The sequence below is a fragment of the Melanerpes formicivorus genome, unplaced genomic scaffold, assembly GCF_026170545.1.
Source record: "Melanerpes formicivorus ecotype bairdi unplaced genomic scaffold, bMelFor1.0.p_v2 SCAF_1, whole genome shotgun sequence".
NCBI classification, from domain to species: Eukaryota; Metazoa; Chordata; class Aves; order Piciformes; family Picidae; genus Melanerpes; species Melanerpes formicivorus.
Genome location: NW_027142353.1, coordinates 67,756,196 through 67,773,605, shown reverse-complemented (window position 1 = coordinate 67,773,605; position 17,410 = coordinate 67,756,196). Strand labels below are relative to the sequence as shown.

General features: G+C 41.4%; 1 protein-coding gene across 1 annotated transcript in view; it reads right to left on the bottom strand.

Moving 5' to 3' along the window:
- GRM5 (glutamate metabotropic receptor 5) overlaps window positions 1-17,410 on the bottom strand; it is a 277,861-nt gene that overhangs the window by 11,581 nt on the left and 248,870 nt on the right. The window contains 1 exon segment of the mRNA XM_068149504.1: window positions 5,217-5,312. Within this exon segment, the coding sequence (XP_068005605.1) occupies window positions 5,217-5,312 (96 nt within the window).

The following is a 17,410-nucleotide window of genomic DNA, read 5'->3' as shown; positions in this document are numbered from 1 at the left end:
TGATCTAGTGTGGGGTGTCCCTGCCCATGGCAGGGGGGTTGGAACTAGGTGATCCTTGTGGTCCCTTCCATCCCTGACTGATACTGTGATACTATGATATTCAAATACTTCCTCTACAGTTGTCCACTTGCTGACAGAATAACAATTAGTACTCTCATTATTTACCTGAAGTTGATAAAATTATTTCTGTTGATGAGTGTCTAGGGACTAATATTGAGACAGTCACTGAAAGCATATGCGACTTGAAGATAAGCAAATTATTCTCTTTTTAGTATCTTTAAATGAAATAGGAAAAATCAGTAGAGATTAATGCAAAAACTGAAGGGAATCTTCATTCTCCATCATGTAGCAACATCAGTATGTGATTCTGGGTGAGAAATAATACACTTGAAACCAGATGCTGGACAATAACTTGATAGGGACCTCCATGATCTGCCTGAAATCTGTCTTCACATGAATAGAATTAGTGATTTTAAATCCTTGAATTTATAAGTCTATAAAGTTCATATTTCAGAACACTGTTCCAAGATTTATTGAGCTAAAAAGATCAGCAAAGTTGTGCTTAGATGTTTCAAAGGCCAAAGTGGAGTGTTGCCTTCAAACTTGAAGCAGCAACTTGGTTTTTTTAAGAAGCATATGTAGTTAAGTTATTGCTCCAACACTGTGTATACCAAGCCTGGTTCTTAAGGATAGTCTTCTCCTCTCTTTAAGAAAGATGTCCTTTTCTCTTATCCATAGAAGCAGCTAGCAATGGTAAACAGGATAAACTTCTGTGCTTAACTAAGTCCCTACAACTTTCTGCATAGTCAAAGTAAATAGGAATAAGCTGTAGTCCTTTTAGAAACCTTTGCTGAAACCTTATGAAAGATTCAATTATATAACCATCTTGCCTGAAAAGGACTTGTGTGGTAACTGTTTAGGAAGAGACTGGATGGGGCACTTGGTGCCATGGTTTAGTTGATTAGATAGTGTTGGATGATAGGTTGGACTCGATGATCTTGAAGGTCTTTTCCAACCTGGTTAATTGTGTTGTGTTGCATTGTATTGTGTTGTATTGTATTGTGTTGTATTTTATTGTGTTGTATTGTGTTCTATTCTATTCTATTCTATTCTATTCTATTCTATTCTATTCTATTCTATTCTATTCTATTCTATTCCATTCCATTCCATTCCATTCCATTCCATTCCATTCCATTCCATTCCAATTAAAAAGTGACTCTCCATAAGGGGTGATCTGTGTGTGTGCCTGTGATGCATCCAAGCATGACACATCTATTTTGTTGCTCTAATCTTGTCACCAGTGTCAGTCTCAGATCAATGTAGATTCTGCTTGCAGTGACTTGGGTTCTTCATCCTTGGGAGCATGCAAGTGCCTTGCAATGTGCTAAAATCACTGAAATAAAGTGGGTGAAAAAGTCATAGTTTTTTCTGGAACTGGAGGGCACCGTGGATGACTGGCTAAAACTGGGTGCAGAACGTTAAGGTGTGTAAACTAGGTCAGTTCTACCAGTGTAATGGTTTGTGTTGTCACTGTTTGGCTCATTTAAAGATCTTCTAAGAAAACCTCTGCAAGTCCATATACTTCTTTCTCTGGGTGAAATCCAGTCTTGCCACATACAAATAACCTCCTAGTGATACATATCGCTCAAATAATTTTGCTTAAATTATTCCCATGTTGCTTGCTCTTTGGGGGATACATAACAATGAAACACAAAAGGGGAATGATGCAGGGCAAAAATTCATTTTGTCCTGTCCTGAGCTCCAGAAGTAAACAACTTATTTTGCAATTGTTTTGCAAACAGAGTTGTTTTCTGTTATCAGCAGCAAGGGCATTTATTTATATTACTCCGTGAAGTGTAGTCTGTTAACACCTCCTTTGGTCATGAAAATCACAGCTGACATTAGTATAAATGACTCTGACCTATAAAGATGAAAGAAATTACCAAGTGAGAGAGAGCTGATGGGCAGAAACTTTGCCTGCGACCTCCCAGCCCAGCCACCAGCGACGCTAAATCTGGCAGCTGTTTCAGCAGCATGCCTGCTTACAACAGGAAATGAAGTGTCTGGCATCTGAATGAAACATTTCTAGGATGCTTATTATCATGAGCCAAAATGCAAAACGATTTTGATGCCAGATGTAACTTCTTTATTACTGTGACCTCATTGCAATTGTTAATTGAGGCAGCTAGAGCTGGTTTTCGCTTCTTGTCTGAAAATGCCACCTCCAGCATCTCCGAGCACAGCACTGCCACGCTGGAGCATCCTATTCACAGGATGGAGGGGACAATGGCACCTCTTGAACTGCAGGTTCTGCAGTTCCTCATACACACAAAGCCTCAAGATGCTCTCAACATTGCATAGTCAATATGGTTTTTTCTCTTTTGTCTTTCATAATTTGTTAAAGGTATGAAACTGGGGAAATAAGGAACTGCCAGCTTGCCTGACCCTGAAAGCAGGAGCACAAGCAGTATACAACAAAAAAAATAAAGGAAATAAAATGTTTAACTCTCCCAGCTGTATCTCCAGACTCAAGGTTTGATTGCAAAGTGCACTCAACCGAAGGAATTTCAGGTGTCTGACATTCCTGATAAATGATTAGAGAGTTATTTAGGCACTCGGGGCTTAGGAGAAAAATTACTCATGTGGATTATTAAGTAGCTTCTTATTTGTTGCATTTAATCAAATCATAAATGCAAATATGATGCAAGACATGAAAATGGAACAAAAAAGGGAAAAAGGAAAAAAAGTGCTGCCTACTCTGTAAAAGCCTCATGCAACCTCCCTCTCTAGAACTTATGTGATCAGATATATATGAGTGATGCTCACAGGTGAGGCGGAATGTGGTTAGTTCTCTCGAACAGAAATAGCCTTAACAAACCATCAGCTAGTACCCCTACTAGGACTGGCTTTATGTCACTTTTCATCTTGAAAAATCCCAAGCCATTTGTAAGACTGACACACAGAGACAGTCAAGCCCTGATGTGAAAACTCTCCACGCTAGGGCTGAAACAGAAAAAGAATGCTGCTCAGGGGACTTGAGAATCTGAGCTGATCGATACTGCCCAGTATGAAAGTGCACAGCGTTTTTTAGACTGAGAGGAAGTAAGTAGGATTGAATCAGTATCACGGGACCTCTTCATCCTGTGGGATGATGAGATTTTGTCATTATTCTCAAAAGGTCAGATCCCTGCATCTGTCTTTTCCATCTGCACTTCATCCCAGTGAATTCTAGCACTGGTTCGATACTGAGACAGGAGAGTGGCATCTGCTTTCCTTTCTGCAACACATACATTACATTCTACCTGGGAATTGCCCAGGCTATTCAGTGGCAACACTGCTTGGCTTACAAAGTTTGACAAGGACTACTGGCCAGGACACTGTGGCTGGAGATGACAAAACACAGCCATCAAATGCAATTGCACTCTCTGTTAAGCAGCAGGTATTCTTAACTGTTTGAGCAGGTCTTGCAGCTGACAGTCTTGCTGTGGAACTATTAGACTGACACAGTTTCCAGTCTTTTTGACTGTTAGGGCATCCTCTTTAACAGGAACCTTTTTCTCCTCTCTACTTGACTCAGATCGATTACAGTCTGGAATGCAAACAGATTCTTCACTGTGAAGATATAAAATATAAAGAAGAAGTTTTTTTCAAGTGTTTATAGATGGCCAAAACAGAGCTGAATACTGTACAACAACATACAGCTGATACACTTGTTTGACATTTACATGTACTTTCCTTCTCTTCAAAAGTCTTCTATATGGTGACTCCAGAAAGCTTAATTAATGAGGACTAAATATCACTGAAGGCAATGCAATGTAGGGAAAAAAATAAACCCAGACATCACACAGACAAGAAACAGAACCCCAGCTGACAGAGAATGACAGGGGTGTGTGTACATTATGCATGGCACCCAGTGAGGAATGTTCCTGATGTTATTTAAACAGCAGGAGTCCCCTGGATGTGTGCTTCATGGCATCACAGTTGATAGTCTTATGTACATGAGCAAATGTTGTTGTACCTAAAGGGAACGTAGCACTGTGCAAGTGTTACACTGAACACCCTCCTGCAGTGATAAAATCCACCTGTGATGTAACAGTTGGGAAAAGCAAAGGTGGAATTTGGTCATACTGTTGCTCTGATGATAGATGTATCAATGGCTTACAGAGGGTGATAAGAAATGAGCAGATCTCTTAATAAGTGGTAAACACAACACTTCTGAGGTAGTAAAATGTAGCACAATGCTGCATGCTTATTAAGAGTGCTGTTTCATGAAAGATTTATAACCATCTGTGCCACATGTGGCTTAGTCATTTATTAATCAAGATGTCTGGAGAAATAGGTTTTAGAGCCTATGGGAGTGTTTAACATTTGGAAATTTGACTGGGCTCAAAGTGAGATGAATGGCTGATAGCTCCACAGCATGGAAGGGTTGGGAATATTTCAGTGCAAAAATACCAAAATGGCCATATTGAAACAGATCATCCCATTAGCACTGCCAAAAGTAATGTAGGGTTTGATAGTCAGTAAAATGGTGACACTGGCATACAGTGTCATACACTATACAATAGCCAAAACAGAGTAGAAAATAATGTTTAAATAAAATTAAATGGGGAAAAGCACAAACAAGCAGAAAAAAAAGAAGAGAAAAAGATGCTCTGAGCTCTCTCTGAAATGCATTGGAAGCCTTTCTTTAAACTGACTGTGAAACTTAGCACTGTCACACAAGATATTTTGACTGAGAGGAACCATCATTTTCATGTTGAAAATGCTCTCATCCATCAGTTTTCCTCTGCTGCTTTGATCAGACTTAATGTAACCCCTAATATGTAGCAAGACCACCATTCCAGAAAAGTTCTGGAGCTGATTACTCCAAGCCTGAAGGCTCTCTCTCTCTTTAGCTGCTCCAGTGGCTGACTGAGTGAGAGATAAGGCTTCTCCTCCCCAAAGCACCGTACTACGACAACATCACACAGGACACGTGGTTGGGATCACTTGAATGAACATGGTGCAGGGTTGGGGTTATTTTGGTGGTCAGATGGAACACAGAGATCAGCAGTGGCCACGTGTTTTGGTTTTGCCTCTTTTTCTTCTCCAAACATACTGCATGAGATGCACAGGAATTACAGACAGAGGATCTGGCCTGGCATTGTCCCAGGGCTGCTCCTCTTGTTCACAGACATAGTACACTGCACTAAGGCCACTTGCTGTTTGCTTACCTGGTCATTGTAGCTCTCCCACCATTCCCCATACTCCCTTTTGGGGTGAAACACTCTATTTCCGACTTGTGCGGGGCCAGTCTCCTGCCTTTGTACCTAATAAATCACGACAACAACAGGAGCAAACAGAAAGAAGTGATTGTGTGCTCAGCTTCCTGCCACAGCTGCTGTGCCATGCACAAGAATGCTACTGGGGCAGTGGTGGGGTACAGTGCAAAGCAGCCCTGAGAGTGGTGGAGTAACTGCAGAAAATCCCCAGCCCTGGGCTAAAGTAAACAGGGCTGCCTAGGAGAGGTGCTCACTATTTTCTTTATATATGTATATATATATATAGCTAGGAGAAGCTGAAAAGATTCTACAGCATATATAAGATGCTAACCTTTTGTCTTTAGTATTTTTTGCAGTTGAACCAAAAATGGTCTAAGTGAATGGCTAAATAATTTCAAAGAAACAACACTTGCATTAAGGATCAGTGTGAAATCAGTTGGTGGCCACACTCTCAATGCTAACAATCTTTTCCTCTGATCCTCCATCTCTGTAGTACTTGATTTGTTTCTCTGCTTGTCAAAGCAAGCCCCAGTGCAGCTGCTTGGTTAGATGAAATTTGGGTGGGCTAACTGTGTTGTGAGTGGGCCTTCCTCTCTCCACTAGCAAAAAACAAGCAGGGTAGATGACTTGCTGAGATGTAGACAGGAAGTCAGATGATATCACAGCCCCAGTCCTAGGACCCAGCACAGTATTGTGAATGCTTCAAACTCCATCCCTTGCACTGGGATGGAAATATCATTTGAATAAATAATTTAGTGCTTGAAGACCAAATGAATCCTTGGATAGTACACTAGGGCAGGAACTGCTCATTGCTTACTCTGTGAGCACTGGGATGTGAGCATTGAAAAGATCACATATTGACTCTTTTCCCACTGGTGAATTTCACCCTAATTGTGTAAATTCTTGTGCTAGGTGTTGAAACACCTGTCTGAATGCTTTAATAAAAGTGGGGCAAAATGCCTGCATATGTCTTATCAAAGAGTTTGTGATACTCCATTCCCACATGCTATGAGCTGCACTGGGTTTAGCACATTTCTGTGGGGATAGCTTGGACATTTTAACACTGCTGACACTGCAGAATAAATGAGATAGTTATTGCTTGTCCATTGGCTTGATCTAGATACCCAAAGTTATCTTGAAGAGAATAATCCTGTAAAAGAAAAATAAGCAGAGTACACACAAAGTGAAGCTAAACTTTGGATGCAATTGTAGTAGATCCCCAGAGGCAGAGTATATTGCATAAGTAACTGAGGAAGAAGCTTAGTGAATCTGAGTGAACTGAAGGTAGTGAAATGAGGTGTGCTCAGTGCAGAGAAGTCCTTTCATTGGCAAATTATAACCTTGCTGAAAGGAGGAACAACAGGAGTTTTGTGGACTGGATGCCAAGGTTTTAAGGCAATCTAAAGTGCAGTATATGCAGTGCTCCTAGGTAGGCATGAAGCTTGTGCAGGACACAGACATATTCAATGGAAGTTGATTCCTAGAGCAGAAGAAAAAGTGGAGGGGCTTAGAAAATGCATAAATTCAATGCAAACTCAAAGGAAGTCAGACTGGATCGTATAAATTCAATCAGGGTAGCCAAGGAGAAAGAGCAAAGAGAAAAGACTGTGTAGAAGCTTCACATGACAGAAAAAGAAATATAGTTGAGTGGAAGGTGTTATACATCAGAGAAAGTAGAGTTTAGGAAGAGCAGGAAGGCAAATCACAATTACATTTAGAGCCAATAACCAAAAGAGATACTCTGAGCCCAGCAAGACAGAAGGAGAAAAAGTCAAGACTAAGAGAAGAACTCTCAATGCTTGTAATGTGCTGGATACTAAAAAGTAGCCAATAGAAAGAAAAGAGGTAAGTGTCCTTGGCAACTCTGTCCTGAGGAGCCCCTGATTAGGATGCATAGGACCCACACAAAGAAGCTCCTCAAGCTGCCCATTCATTGCCATCAAAGTGAATGGAGAGACTACTATGAAACTTCCTACTTTTCCATCTCCTCAAGAGCAAACGACACCATCAGAAACAGAATGCTTCAAAGCCTTGAACCATAGTAACTGTTCTGCTGCCATTTGTTCACTGTTAAATAACTTGTTAGTTATCCAAACAGTGACCAAATTCTGGTCCCAGTGTAGAAAGCGCATGTAACTAGTGTGTGGAAGCTACACAGTTCTTTGGGTGACCATTTGGGAAAGGCATGCCAGAGATTCTGTGTAAACAGCATTGTCAGCTTTCAGAGCAGATAAAAGATGTGATACTGCCTCAGAATGACTTGCACTAGAAAAATTTCCCCTTTCTGGTCATTAAAAAAGAAATAATGATAAAAAATTATATGTGTATATATATGCTTTAGAAGATTTAATCTGAGGAGAGCAAAAAACCTCTCAAACATTTCTTTACAGTAGTTAAAAATAATATTATTACAAAACTTAATTTACTCCTTCAGCTGGTGTGTGAAGGAGGCATAAAACAAAACATGTGAGCAGTACTTGCAAGAACAGATTGCTTTTTTTCTGCTCCTGCTCTCAGCTAGCTTCCATGCAGGTGTTCATGGGTGCTTTGAACAAGAGGATGGCATTGATCAAGTCCAAGTGCTGGGTGCTGCACTTTGGCCACAACAACCCCATGCAGTGCTACAGGCTGGGGTCAGAGTGGCTGGAGAGCAGCCAGGCAGAAAGAGACCTGGGGGTACTGGCTGACAGTAGGCTGAACATGAGCTAGCAGTGTGCCCAGGTGGCCAAGAAGGCCAATGGCATCCTGGCCTGCATCAGGAATAGTGTGGCCAGCAGGAGCAGGGAGGTCATTCTGCCCTGTGCTCAGCACTGGTTAGGCCACACCTTGAGTCCTGTGTCCAGTTCTGGGCCCCTCAGTTTAAGAAGGGATATTGAGACACATGAACATGTCCAGAGAAGGGCAACAAAGCTGGGGAGAGGTCTGGAACACAGCCCTGTGAGGAGAGGCTGAGGGAGCTGGGGTTGCTTAGCCTGGAGAAGAGGAGGCTCAGGGCAGACCTTCTTGCCCTCTACAACTACCTGAAGGGAGGGTGTAGCCAGGTGGGGGTTGGTCTCTTCTCCCAGGCAACCAGCACCAGAACAAGAGGACACAGTCTCAAGCCAGGGGAAGTTTAGGCTGGAGGTGAGGAGAAAGAATTTCCCAGAAAGAGAGATTGGCCACTGGAATGTGCTGCCCAGGGAGGTGGTGGAGTCACTGTCCTTGAAGGTGTTCAAAAGGGGATTAGCTGTGGCACTTGCAGCCATGGTTTAGTTAGTCATGAGGTGTTGGGTGATAGGTTGGTCTTTTCCAACCTTATTGATTCTATGATTCTATGACTTCATTTTGCAATCTAGACCATATTTGTGTAACAGTAGGACAGGAACTGCTTGCAGCATCATTTAATTTGCACAGTTCAGCCTACGGTGCTTGGATCAGAACGATGGGGATGCTGTTGTAATATAAATAGTTCAAAAAATTAGGCCTGAACACATGTGCTCAGTTAATGCAGCCAAACAATTTAGATCAATCAATCATTATTTTAATTAAATTGAAGTTGATTTGGAAATTCCAAACAACCTCTGACACTGAACACAAACGAAACATCATTGCAATCAGGGCATTCGAGTATATCAGTTCATTATACAGATGGAATGTTTTAGCAGCAATGTAGCAAAATCTTTCAGACCTAATAACTTTCACTATGTTTCATAAAATATTGTTTTTCAGTCACTTCACTATATTGTAAGTTTAACTAACCACAGTATCAAGCTTGTCCAAAAAAGACACCAAGACTAAGTCATTCAGGGGAAAAATAAGAAAAAATGAAGGACTCAAAGCATTCAATAATCTCTCAATTTAATTCGTATTTTTTTAGCATATTCAATTAAAATAGCTCCAAATGATCCATTTGGTAAGGGATTCATTAATAAATGGAGGCTAATCAGTCAAAAGGATAGTGATTTTCTCTGAAGAGTCATTTATTTATTCTTTTTCTTGCATCAGAATTTTTTCTAGCAAGGCTATGAAGTAAAGCAATACAGAACACAGAATACAGAATTAACCAGGCTGGAAAAGACCTCAGAGATCATCAAGTCCAACCTATCATCCAACACTATCTGATCAACTAAACCATGGCATTAAGTGCCTCATCCAATCTCCTTTCAAACACTTCCAGGGATGGTGACTCCATCACCTCCCTGGGCAGCACATTCCAATGGCCAATCTCTTTCTGGGAAGAATTTCTTCCTAACATCCAGCCTAAACCTCCCCTGGTGCAGCTTGAGACTGTGTCCTCTTATTCTGGTGCTGGTTGCCTGGGAGAAGAGACCAACCCCCACCTGACCACAACCACCCTTCAGGGAGTTGTAGACGGCAATAAGGTCTGCTCTGAGCCTCCTCTTCTCCAGGCTAAGCAACCCCAGCTCCCTCAGCCTCTCCTCACAGGGCTGTGCTCCAGACCTCTCCCCAGCCTCGTTGCCATTCTCTGGACATGTTCAAGTGTCTCAATATCCTTCTTAAATTGAAGGGCCTGGAACTGGACACAAGACTCAAGATGTGGCTCAAGATGTGCTGAGCACAGGGCAGAATGACCTCCCTGCTCCTGCTGGCCACACTATTCCTGTTGCAGGCCAGGATGCCATTGGTCTTCTTGGCCACCTGGGCACACTGTTGGCTCATGTTCAGCCAGCTGTCAATCAGCACCCCCAGGTCCCTTTCTGCCTGGCTTCTCTCCAGCCACTCTGTCCCCAGCCTGTAGCACTGCATGGGGCTTTTTATGACCAAAGTGCAGCACCTGGTGCTTGGACTTCTTAAGTATTATTTTTCCATCTCTCCTTATTCACATTCTTTCCTAATCTCCTTTTTAGCTCTCCTTGTAAAAGAGTTGATTGAAAAGCTTGAAAATCACAAAAAAATATCTGTCTGCTCTGCCAAACACTGGTTTTGTCTGTGGTTTTGTTGTTGGGTGTGTGTTTTGGTTGGTTGGTTTGTGTTTTGTGTGTGTGTGAGTGGTTTGGTTTGGTTTGGTTTGGTTCGTTGTTGCTGTTTTATTTTTTGTGGTTTGGGTTGGGTTTTGTTGGTGGTGGAAGAGTTTTGACTTGTTTTGCTTTGCTTTGTTTGTCAGTGAAATAAACCAGACTTGTAAAGGCCTTCGAGTATAAAGCCTGATTGGTAGGGTACTTAGGGGTACAACAGACCCAGGCTGGATTTTCTTCTCTGCCAGTGTATGACAATAAAGTAATTTTCTTTTCACCAGGCCAGAAATTATCTCTCTGCCTTTTGCAGTCAGTATTTATTTTATACAAGACAGAATTATTCCACCAGGCTCCAGCAGGAAACCAATCCATGCTGGCATAATTGACAGGTAGCTGATGGAATTCCAAACAGGAGATGATACACCAGCCATGAGCTCACCGGTCTGAGCTTACAACCTCTGCTATATTCAACTCCATTTCTCTGTGAGTAACTACCTGCAGCTCCCTGCAGAAACTATGGAACCAATCATTTCAATGAAGACTGTGACTTGTTCCCCAGCTTGGGAAAGTTGTGTTTCCCTTCATTTTGCCAGGCAATAGACCTGGTGGAATGTTAGCCTTAGTGTTCTGTATGACCAATAACATCAGCAAAAGTATCTCAGACCTCTGATTGTATTTTGTGAACCTATAAACTAGGCTCTGACAAAGTGTGTGAAGAAAAAAGTTTTTGCAAATTAGCTTGAGAGAGAAGGGCAGTGCTCATTTATCATCATTCAAAAGGTGTCAGAGAAACTGTTCAGGCTGCATATAAATGAAGACAAAATTGGCACTTTTGCTGTAAGAAATGTGTCCCAATAGGAGATGCTGTGGGACAGACTCACGATCAGTCTCTTTCTCAGTGGATGTACATGTGAGGAATGGGAACCAGCTTCAGCTTTTCACAAGACTCCCCCAGTTTGCCTTGGATTCTGTCTTTACAGTACTGAAAGCCACTGAGCCTGGAGTGGAGGAGGCTCAGGGCAGACCTTATTGCTCTCTACAATTACCTGAAGGGAGGTTGTAGCCAGGTGGGGTTGGTCTCTCCTCCCAGATAACCAGCACCAGAACAAGAGGACACAGTCTCAAGCTGCACCAGGGGAGGTTTAGGCTGGATGTTAGGAAGAAGTTCTTCCCAGAAAGAGAGATTGGCCATTGGAATGTGCTGCCCAGGGAGGTGGTGGAGTCACCATCACTGCAGGGGTTTAGGAAGACACTTGATGGGGTGCTTGGTGCCATGGTTTAGTTGATTAGATGGCGTTGGGTGATAGGTTGGACTCAATGATCTCAAAGTTCTCTTCCAACCTGGTTAATTCTATTCTATTCTAATCTTGAGATTTTGATGCCGCTGCATGACGTGCTGCTATATGATAGACTGCAATATTTTTACACCATGGATGGCAGCTTCTAGGCTGATTCAAGCACATTTTTCTTATTTTTTTTTTGGTATCAAAATAGCTTCTGTTTGAATAGTAATGATGCAGATAGAGTCAGTCATAAGATGGAAAAAGAGAAAAGATAAGAGGGCAAACCAGCTGTTCTTTGCGAGAGCAGAGCACACTTCGTGATGGCAGACACCTGTTTCAAAAATATTTAATTATGGCCCAGTTTGGGACTGTCTGATGTCAACACCAATTACAACCACTGGTGATGCAGGGCTGAATCCAGCCCAGTGAAAAAAATCTAGTGTGCTTAACATACTTTCTTCATAGAAGATAGGGAGTGACATTGAACAACACATGAGCCTGGACACTTGAACTCTTTTTCAGATGCCTGTGAAGGCAGGCTCTTGTTCCCTCAAAATGCTATTACTGTACCAGTGTAGCACTATGGAGGGAGACAAAAAATGCTTTTAAATAGTGTCTGATTCTTAGGTGGATATGTGAGCATCTTTGTCTAAGTAGATTAAGATAAAACAAAAGTATAGTGATTTGTACAAGAAACACCTGAGGGTGTGCTGGCTGACTACAGCAAAGGATCCCCACTCCTGAATGAATGCTGTCCTGGTTCTGCAGTCACACAATACTCTTAAAAGGTTCTTTAAAAGGCAAGTTAATATATTAAGAGCCAAATGAGTAGTTCACTTGTTTTGACAGTCACAGTTTATGGTTAATTATTTAGGAAACCCTTTAGTAAATCCAGGTAGGATAAAGCATCACTGCCATAGAGGGCTATGAAGCTTTGATCTCATTGAGATTTATGGGTTGCTGTGGATAAACATCTATCATAAGGTGCAGAAATCAGTCTGCATCTTTTTTTCCTGTTGTCTGGTATTGTGCTGCTCACATCTGTGTGGAGGAATTATGTGCAGCACCACAACCCTCACTGCATCGCGAATATGGCTAAGATAATCTGACTCTTGTTGGTGAAGATTCTTTGCTGTTGAATGTTCATGTCTGCCTGCCTGGGTCATGCACTGAAAGTACAGATCCATCCTTTTTCAAACCATAGAATCACAGAATGGTCCAGGCTGGAATATGAATAGTTGCTTTCAGCAGGCCTAAACCATTTGGAAAAGGAGAATTTGGTTTGTAATTTTTTCACAGGAGTACTTTTGGCTTGCAACAGGTACCTAGCAGCCTCTGTTTCCTGAGAATGTCATCAAAGAAACCTAAGGAGTTCTATATCATCATAGGGAGAATGACAACTGACAGTTAGAAAACAAACAAACAAGCAAACAAACAAAACCCCCAAGCAAACAACACTTTAAGCTGCCTAATTTCTTTCTTCTGCTTGGCACTGCAAAAATAGCAGGGATCTATATAACTAAGCCTCCAAGCAAAGAACCTCATCTTGAGTGTTTTCTGACTTCACTTTTCTTTCCTCAGTTCCTATCTCACTACCTGAACAACTCTACTGTGTCCAAGTCACAGCTATAGAAGGATGCCAAGCTCCTCTTGCTTATTCTCTAAAATCTTACAGGCTGGAACAATGCAGAATTTGCTGCTGAAGCCACTGAAGAACCTTGAAAGTGGTTGGGGATGTCCAAAGGAAGCAGCTGAGGGCAGGAACAACTGGCACAACTATAATGAACTGTGGGTGAATTGAAGAGGAGCAGAGTGAAGATTTGGGAGAAACATGAAGTGCAGAGAGAAAAATGTTGGTAGGACATTTTAAAACTTGTTTAGCAGATATGTGGGAGAGACATATGAAGACATTAGGGTTGTTTGTAACACTTTGCTGGTCACCTAGAACAGTGTATTATCTGAGGTAATGGAAAGCAAACCTGCTTTTCTCCAGTAGGTAGAGGAAGATGCATGTATTTAAAAGGCTGATGTATGTAAGCTCAGAAAATGGCACTGGTGTGATTTGAGCCATTTAAAGACATGACCCAGAAGAGATGAACACCTACAATGGTGAAATTACTGTGTGAAATTCATGCCTAAGATATCAGAAAGTTAAGAGGAGAGGCTGAGGGAGCTGGGGCTGTTTAGACTGGAGATGAGGCTCAGGGGACACCTTATTGCTCTCTACAGCTACCTGAATGGTGGTTGTGGTCAGGTGGGGCTTGGTCTCTGCTTCCAGGCAAACAGCAACAAAACGAGAGGATACAGACTCAAGCTGCACAGGGGGAAGTTTAGGCTGGATATTAGAAAGAAGTTCTTCCCAGAAAGAGAGATTGCTCATTGGAATGTGCTGCCCACAGAGGTGGTGGGGTTGATGTCCCTGGAGGTATTTGAGAGAAGCCTGGATGAGGCATTTAGTGCCATGTTTTGGCTGATTAGTTAGGCTTTGTTGATCAGTTGGACTTGATCTTGGAGGTCTCTTCCAACCTGTTTGATTCTGTGTGTAATTCTGCATGTAAGAGCAGCTTTGGAAGTTCTATTCCCCAGGCCATGGCAGCATGGCTGAAAGGCTTTGGTGTGCAGCCCTGGCTGGAAACATAGTACCAGCTCTAGTTGTAGAAATACACAGCCCATATCTGGCCTACAGAATTAGCTAAGCATGAGGCAAGGATAAATTAGTCTTGTACTTCATACTGTTTCAAAAGGGCTGTGCAGCATTTGTGCCAACAGTTCCTGGGACTTCAAGGTAAGATTTGCTCAATTTACTTATGGCCTGGCTAGTTCCTGTGAAATTAACTGGTAAGATAACTGGAAGAAGAACATCTAGATAAATCTCCACACAGGTTGTGTGGCTTTGCCAGCAGCTATGTAGTGTTCAGCATTGTTCTTTATGGAGTTGTTTCTGGTAGTCTGGTTTGTTAGCCCTGCTTTTAAATGAGGGTAGAATATATGTTAGTGAGTACTACAGTATCACAATAACCTGCATGAAATGGTTTTCCTTTCACTAGGTAATGAAGAGTTTTTCCTTCTGCCTCTCTCAGTACATGAAGAATCATTCCAACACATCCACTGCTTCCCTGAGTTTTCTTAATTGAAGAATAAGCCATGCAAAAAAAGTCATTTAGGACTTTTAACAGATGCATTGCTTTATTTAGGCAAAACCAGTCATGTTATCTGTCATTTTGCCTCTGATGAGGAAGCTCTGAATAGAACATTGGCATTATCTGTTTGACAATGATTCGATGCAATACTAGACTCTGCTATAAATTAGTGTCAAGAAGCAAAATACTAATGATAGGGGCCCCTCTGTGTTCTGGTGACTGAAATAGTATGTTTCTTTAAAATACACCACTGACTCACTCTCTTTTAAATAAAACCCCTCTGAGCTTTTAAAATAACACTGTATAGTTCTAGTGCATATTTTCTTTGATTCTGAGTGCTTCAGTGCTCACTCGGAGAACTATCCATCCAAACAAGCCTTTGAGTGTTGTGCTGAATAATACCTTCAAACATATTGCTTTATGCAACAAGATGTTTCTTTTGTTTTCTAAATAAATGCTTCAATACTTTAATGCTTTAAATGCTTTAAATAAATGCTTCAATACTAAGTGAAATGTTTGCTCATGCTCTACTGTAAGCAGAAGAGAAGCTGACAGTGGTTTTCTTCCTCCAAGAAGATATCAGACGTAGGTGAAATGCTGAGCAGCGTATTAAATGTACTCAGCATATTTCAGGACCCTGCTTAATCTTCTTTAATACAACTAAGTAGACATTGATTAGAGAGAATTTCCCATGATTGATGAAATCAGTTTGCTCTTGGATTCCCAGACTCTTCAGGCTCACACTGAGCACTGCTGAGCTCGCTGGCACCATTGCCATTTAACCAGCTGAAGATTCAGACACTTGCATTAGGATTATCTTCTTTTCAGTTTTATGTGTTGATTCATGCTCCTGATGACATAAAAGTTCTCCTGCAACTTTCAAACATAATGATCTGGTTCTTCACACCTTAGCAAATCTATCAACATAACAGCTTTGTGCTTTCTTTTGCGTTCCTACACACGCCTATTGAACTCTCTCAGTGCTCCTCAGGACTGAAGATATTTACAAGAGAGTGATATTTAAAAAGAAGTAATTGTCAAAGAAGATTTATTTCATTCTGCTAACAACTCTCTGCTGCAGATGTTATCTACACATTGAGAGAAAGACATGGAAACTGAGCCCTCAAATAGAAGAAAATACTTGAAGTCTTTTAAGACACTGCTGAATAAAATAAAGACTCTAGACCAAATGATGAGAAGTAAATCCTTCTGAAGCCCAAGATCCTCCTGTCGTCTGCAGCTTCATCTTGCAGAGTAAAAAACCAGTGTGATGCAAATAAACTCTGCAGCAAAAATGAAGAAACGTAACAATAATCTCAAAGAGGAAGACTGTCCTCCTATTGAGGACACAGTATGAAGAATGCCTCTTTTAGGTGGCCCAGAAGTTGTAATAGGGCCATTCGGGGTTACAAACAGAGGCTGTAGAAGAGGGCATTTCAGGTAACCATCAATTAAGCTGATAAAGGATTTATCATTTTAAAATAGTATCCTACTCTGCACCTGGAAAGGAACTGGAAGGCACCGTCATTAACTAATCATAGGTACAAAATATCTTGCAACAGACTGGCTATTTCTGTACCAATTCAAAGTCACTGGAAGAGAAGCATTAGTAATAATCTGACAGAAAGAAATCATCACTTTGGCTTAATTCTTCCTGCAGTATGATTAAGAAAATCCTCCCTCAAGCTTAAATTTCATTCCACACAAACATGGAAGCATTAACTGCTCTTGCACCATGCCAATTCCAGTTGTGAACAAAGGCATGTCTGGAAATACTCATATTATCAATCATGAAATCCACATATGTTTCAGTGGAGAGGAAAATCTAGCTACTTGTCACTTCCAGGCTAGACTTGTATGGCTGAGAAATGAAAAAATCAGTTAACTGCACTTTCATGGAGGTAGAATTCTTTGTGCTAGCAGATAAGTAACCCAAATCATCCCCACAGCACCCATATCAAAAGTAAAAGGGATCAAAAGATTAAAATGAACCACTGGGCTTGGTGAACTTCAGTACCCTCTGTCATATGAAGTAGGACGGTATTTCCACTCCTGTTTCTTCAGTCTTCACTTACTGTGATTTTGATACACTGAACATATGAATTATCTTCATGATTTAGAATTCAAATTATTCCTTTGGAAGTCACAAAGAAATATCTCACAAGGGAGTATCTGTTCAGCAGTAGGAAGGATAGAAAGATAGGGTCCTGGGAGCATCTGAATTTGAGGGAGTTAGGAAGATGAATATAGAACAAGGTATCAAGACAGATAAGAGAAGACAAGTGAGGGCAAAGAGAAAGAAAGCCGGAAGAGATAATGCACGAAAGGAAAATCAAAGGCACAGGAGATAAAAGGTATAACAGAACGGTCGTATGAAACAATTCTCAGATGCCTGAGAGTGGCTGCTCACAATGTCCCTTGTATTTGCTACTTCACCTGGATTATGTAGAAATAGCAGGAAACTTATGGCCTTGCTGCCATGACTAGAGGCAAAATACAGACACTATGCAAATCACTTAAGGGAAAGAGATTGTAAATCAGTGCATTCAGGAAAAATGATGAACTGCATTTCTGGTTCTGTGGGTTTTTCTCCTAAGATTGTTTTTCCTCTCTATATGAGGCAGACAGATTGACACGACCCATAAGTCCCAGCCTTGTGATTGTTTGCTCATCACTCTGTCCCCTGTTTTCACACAACATTTTGTCTAAATCAAACCAGAAACTGGTAAAGGTAAGAGAGGACCACGCTCCTCTCCCAGTGGAGAGCC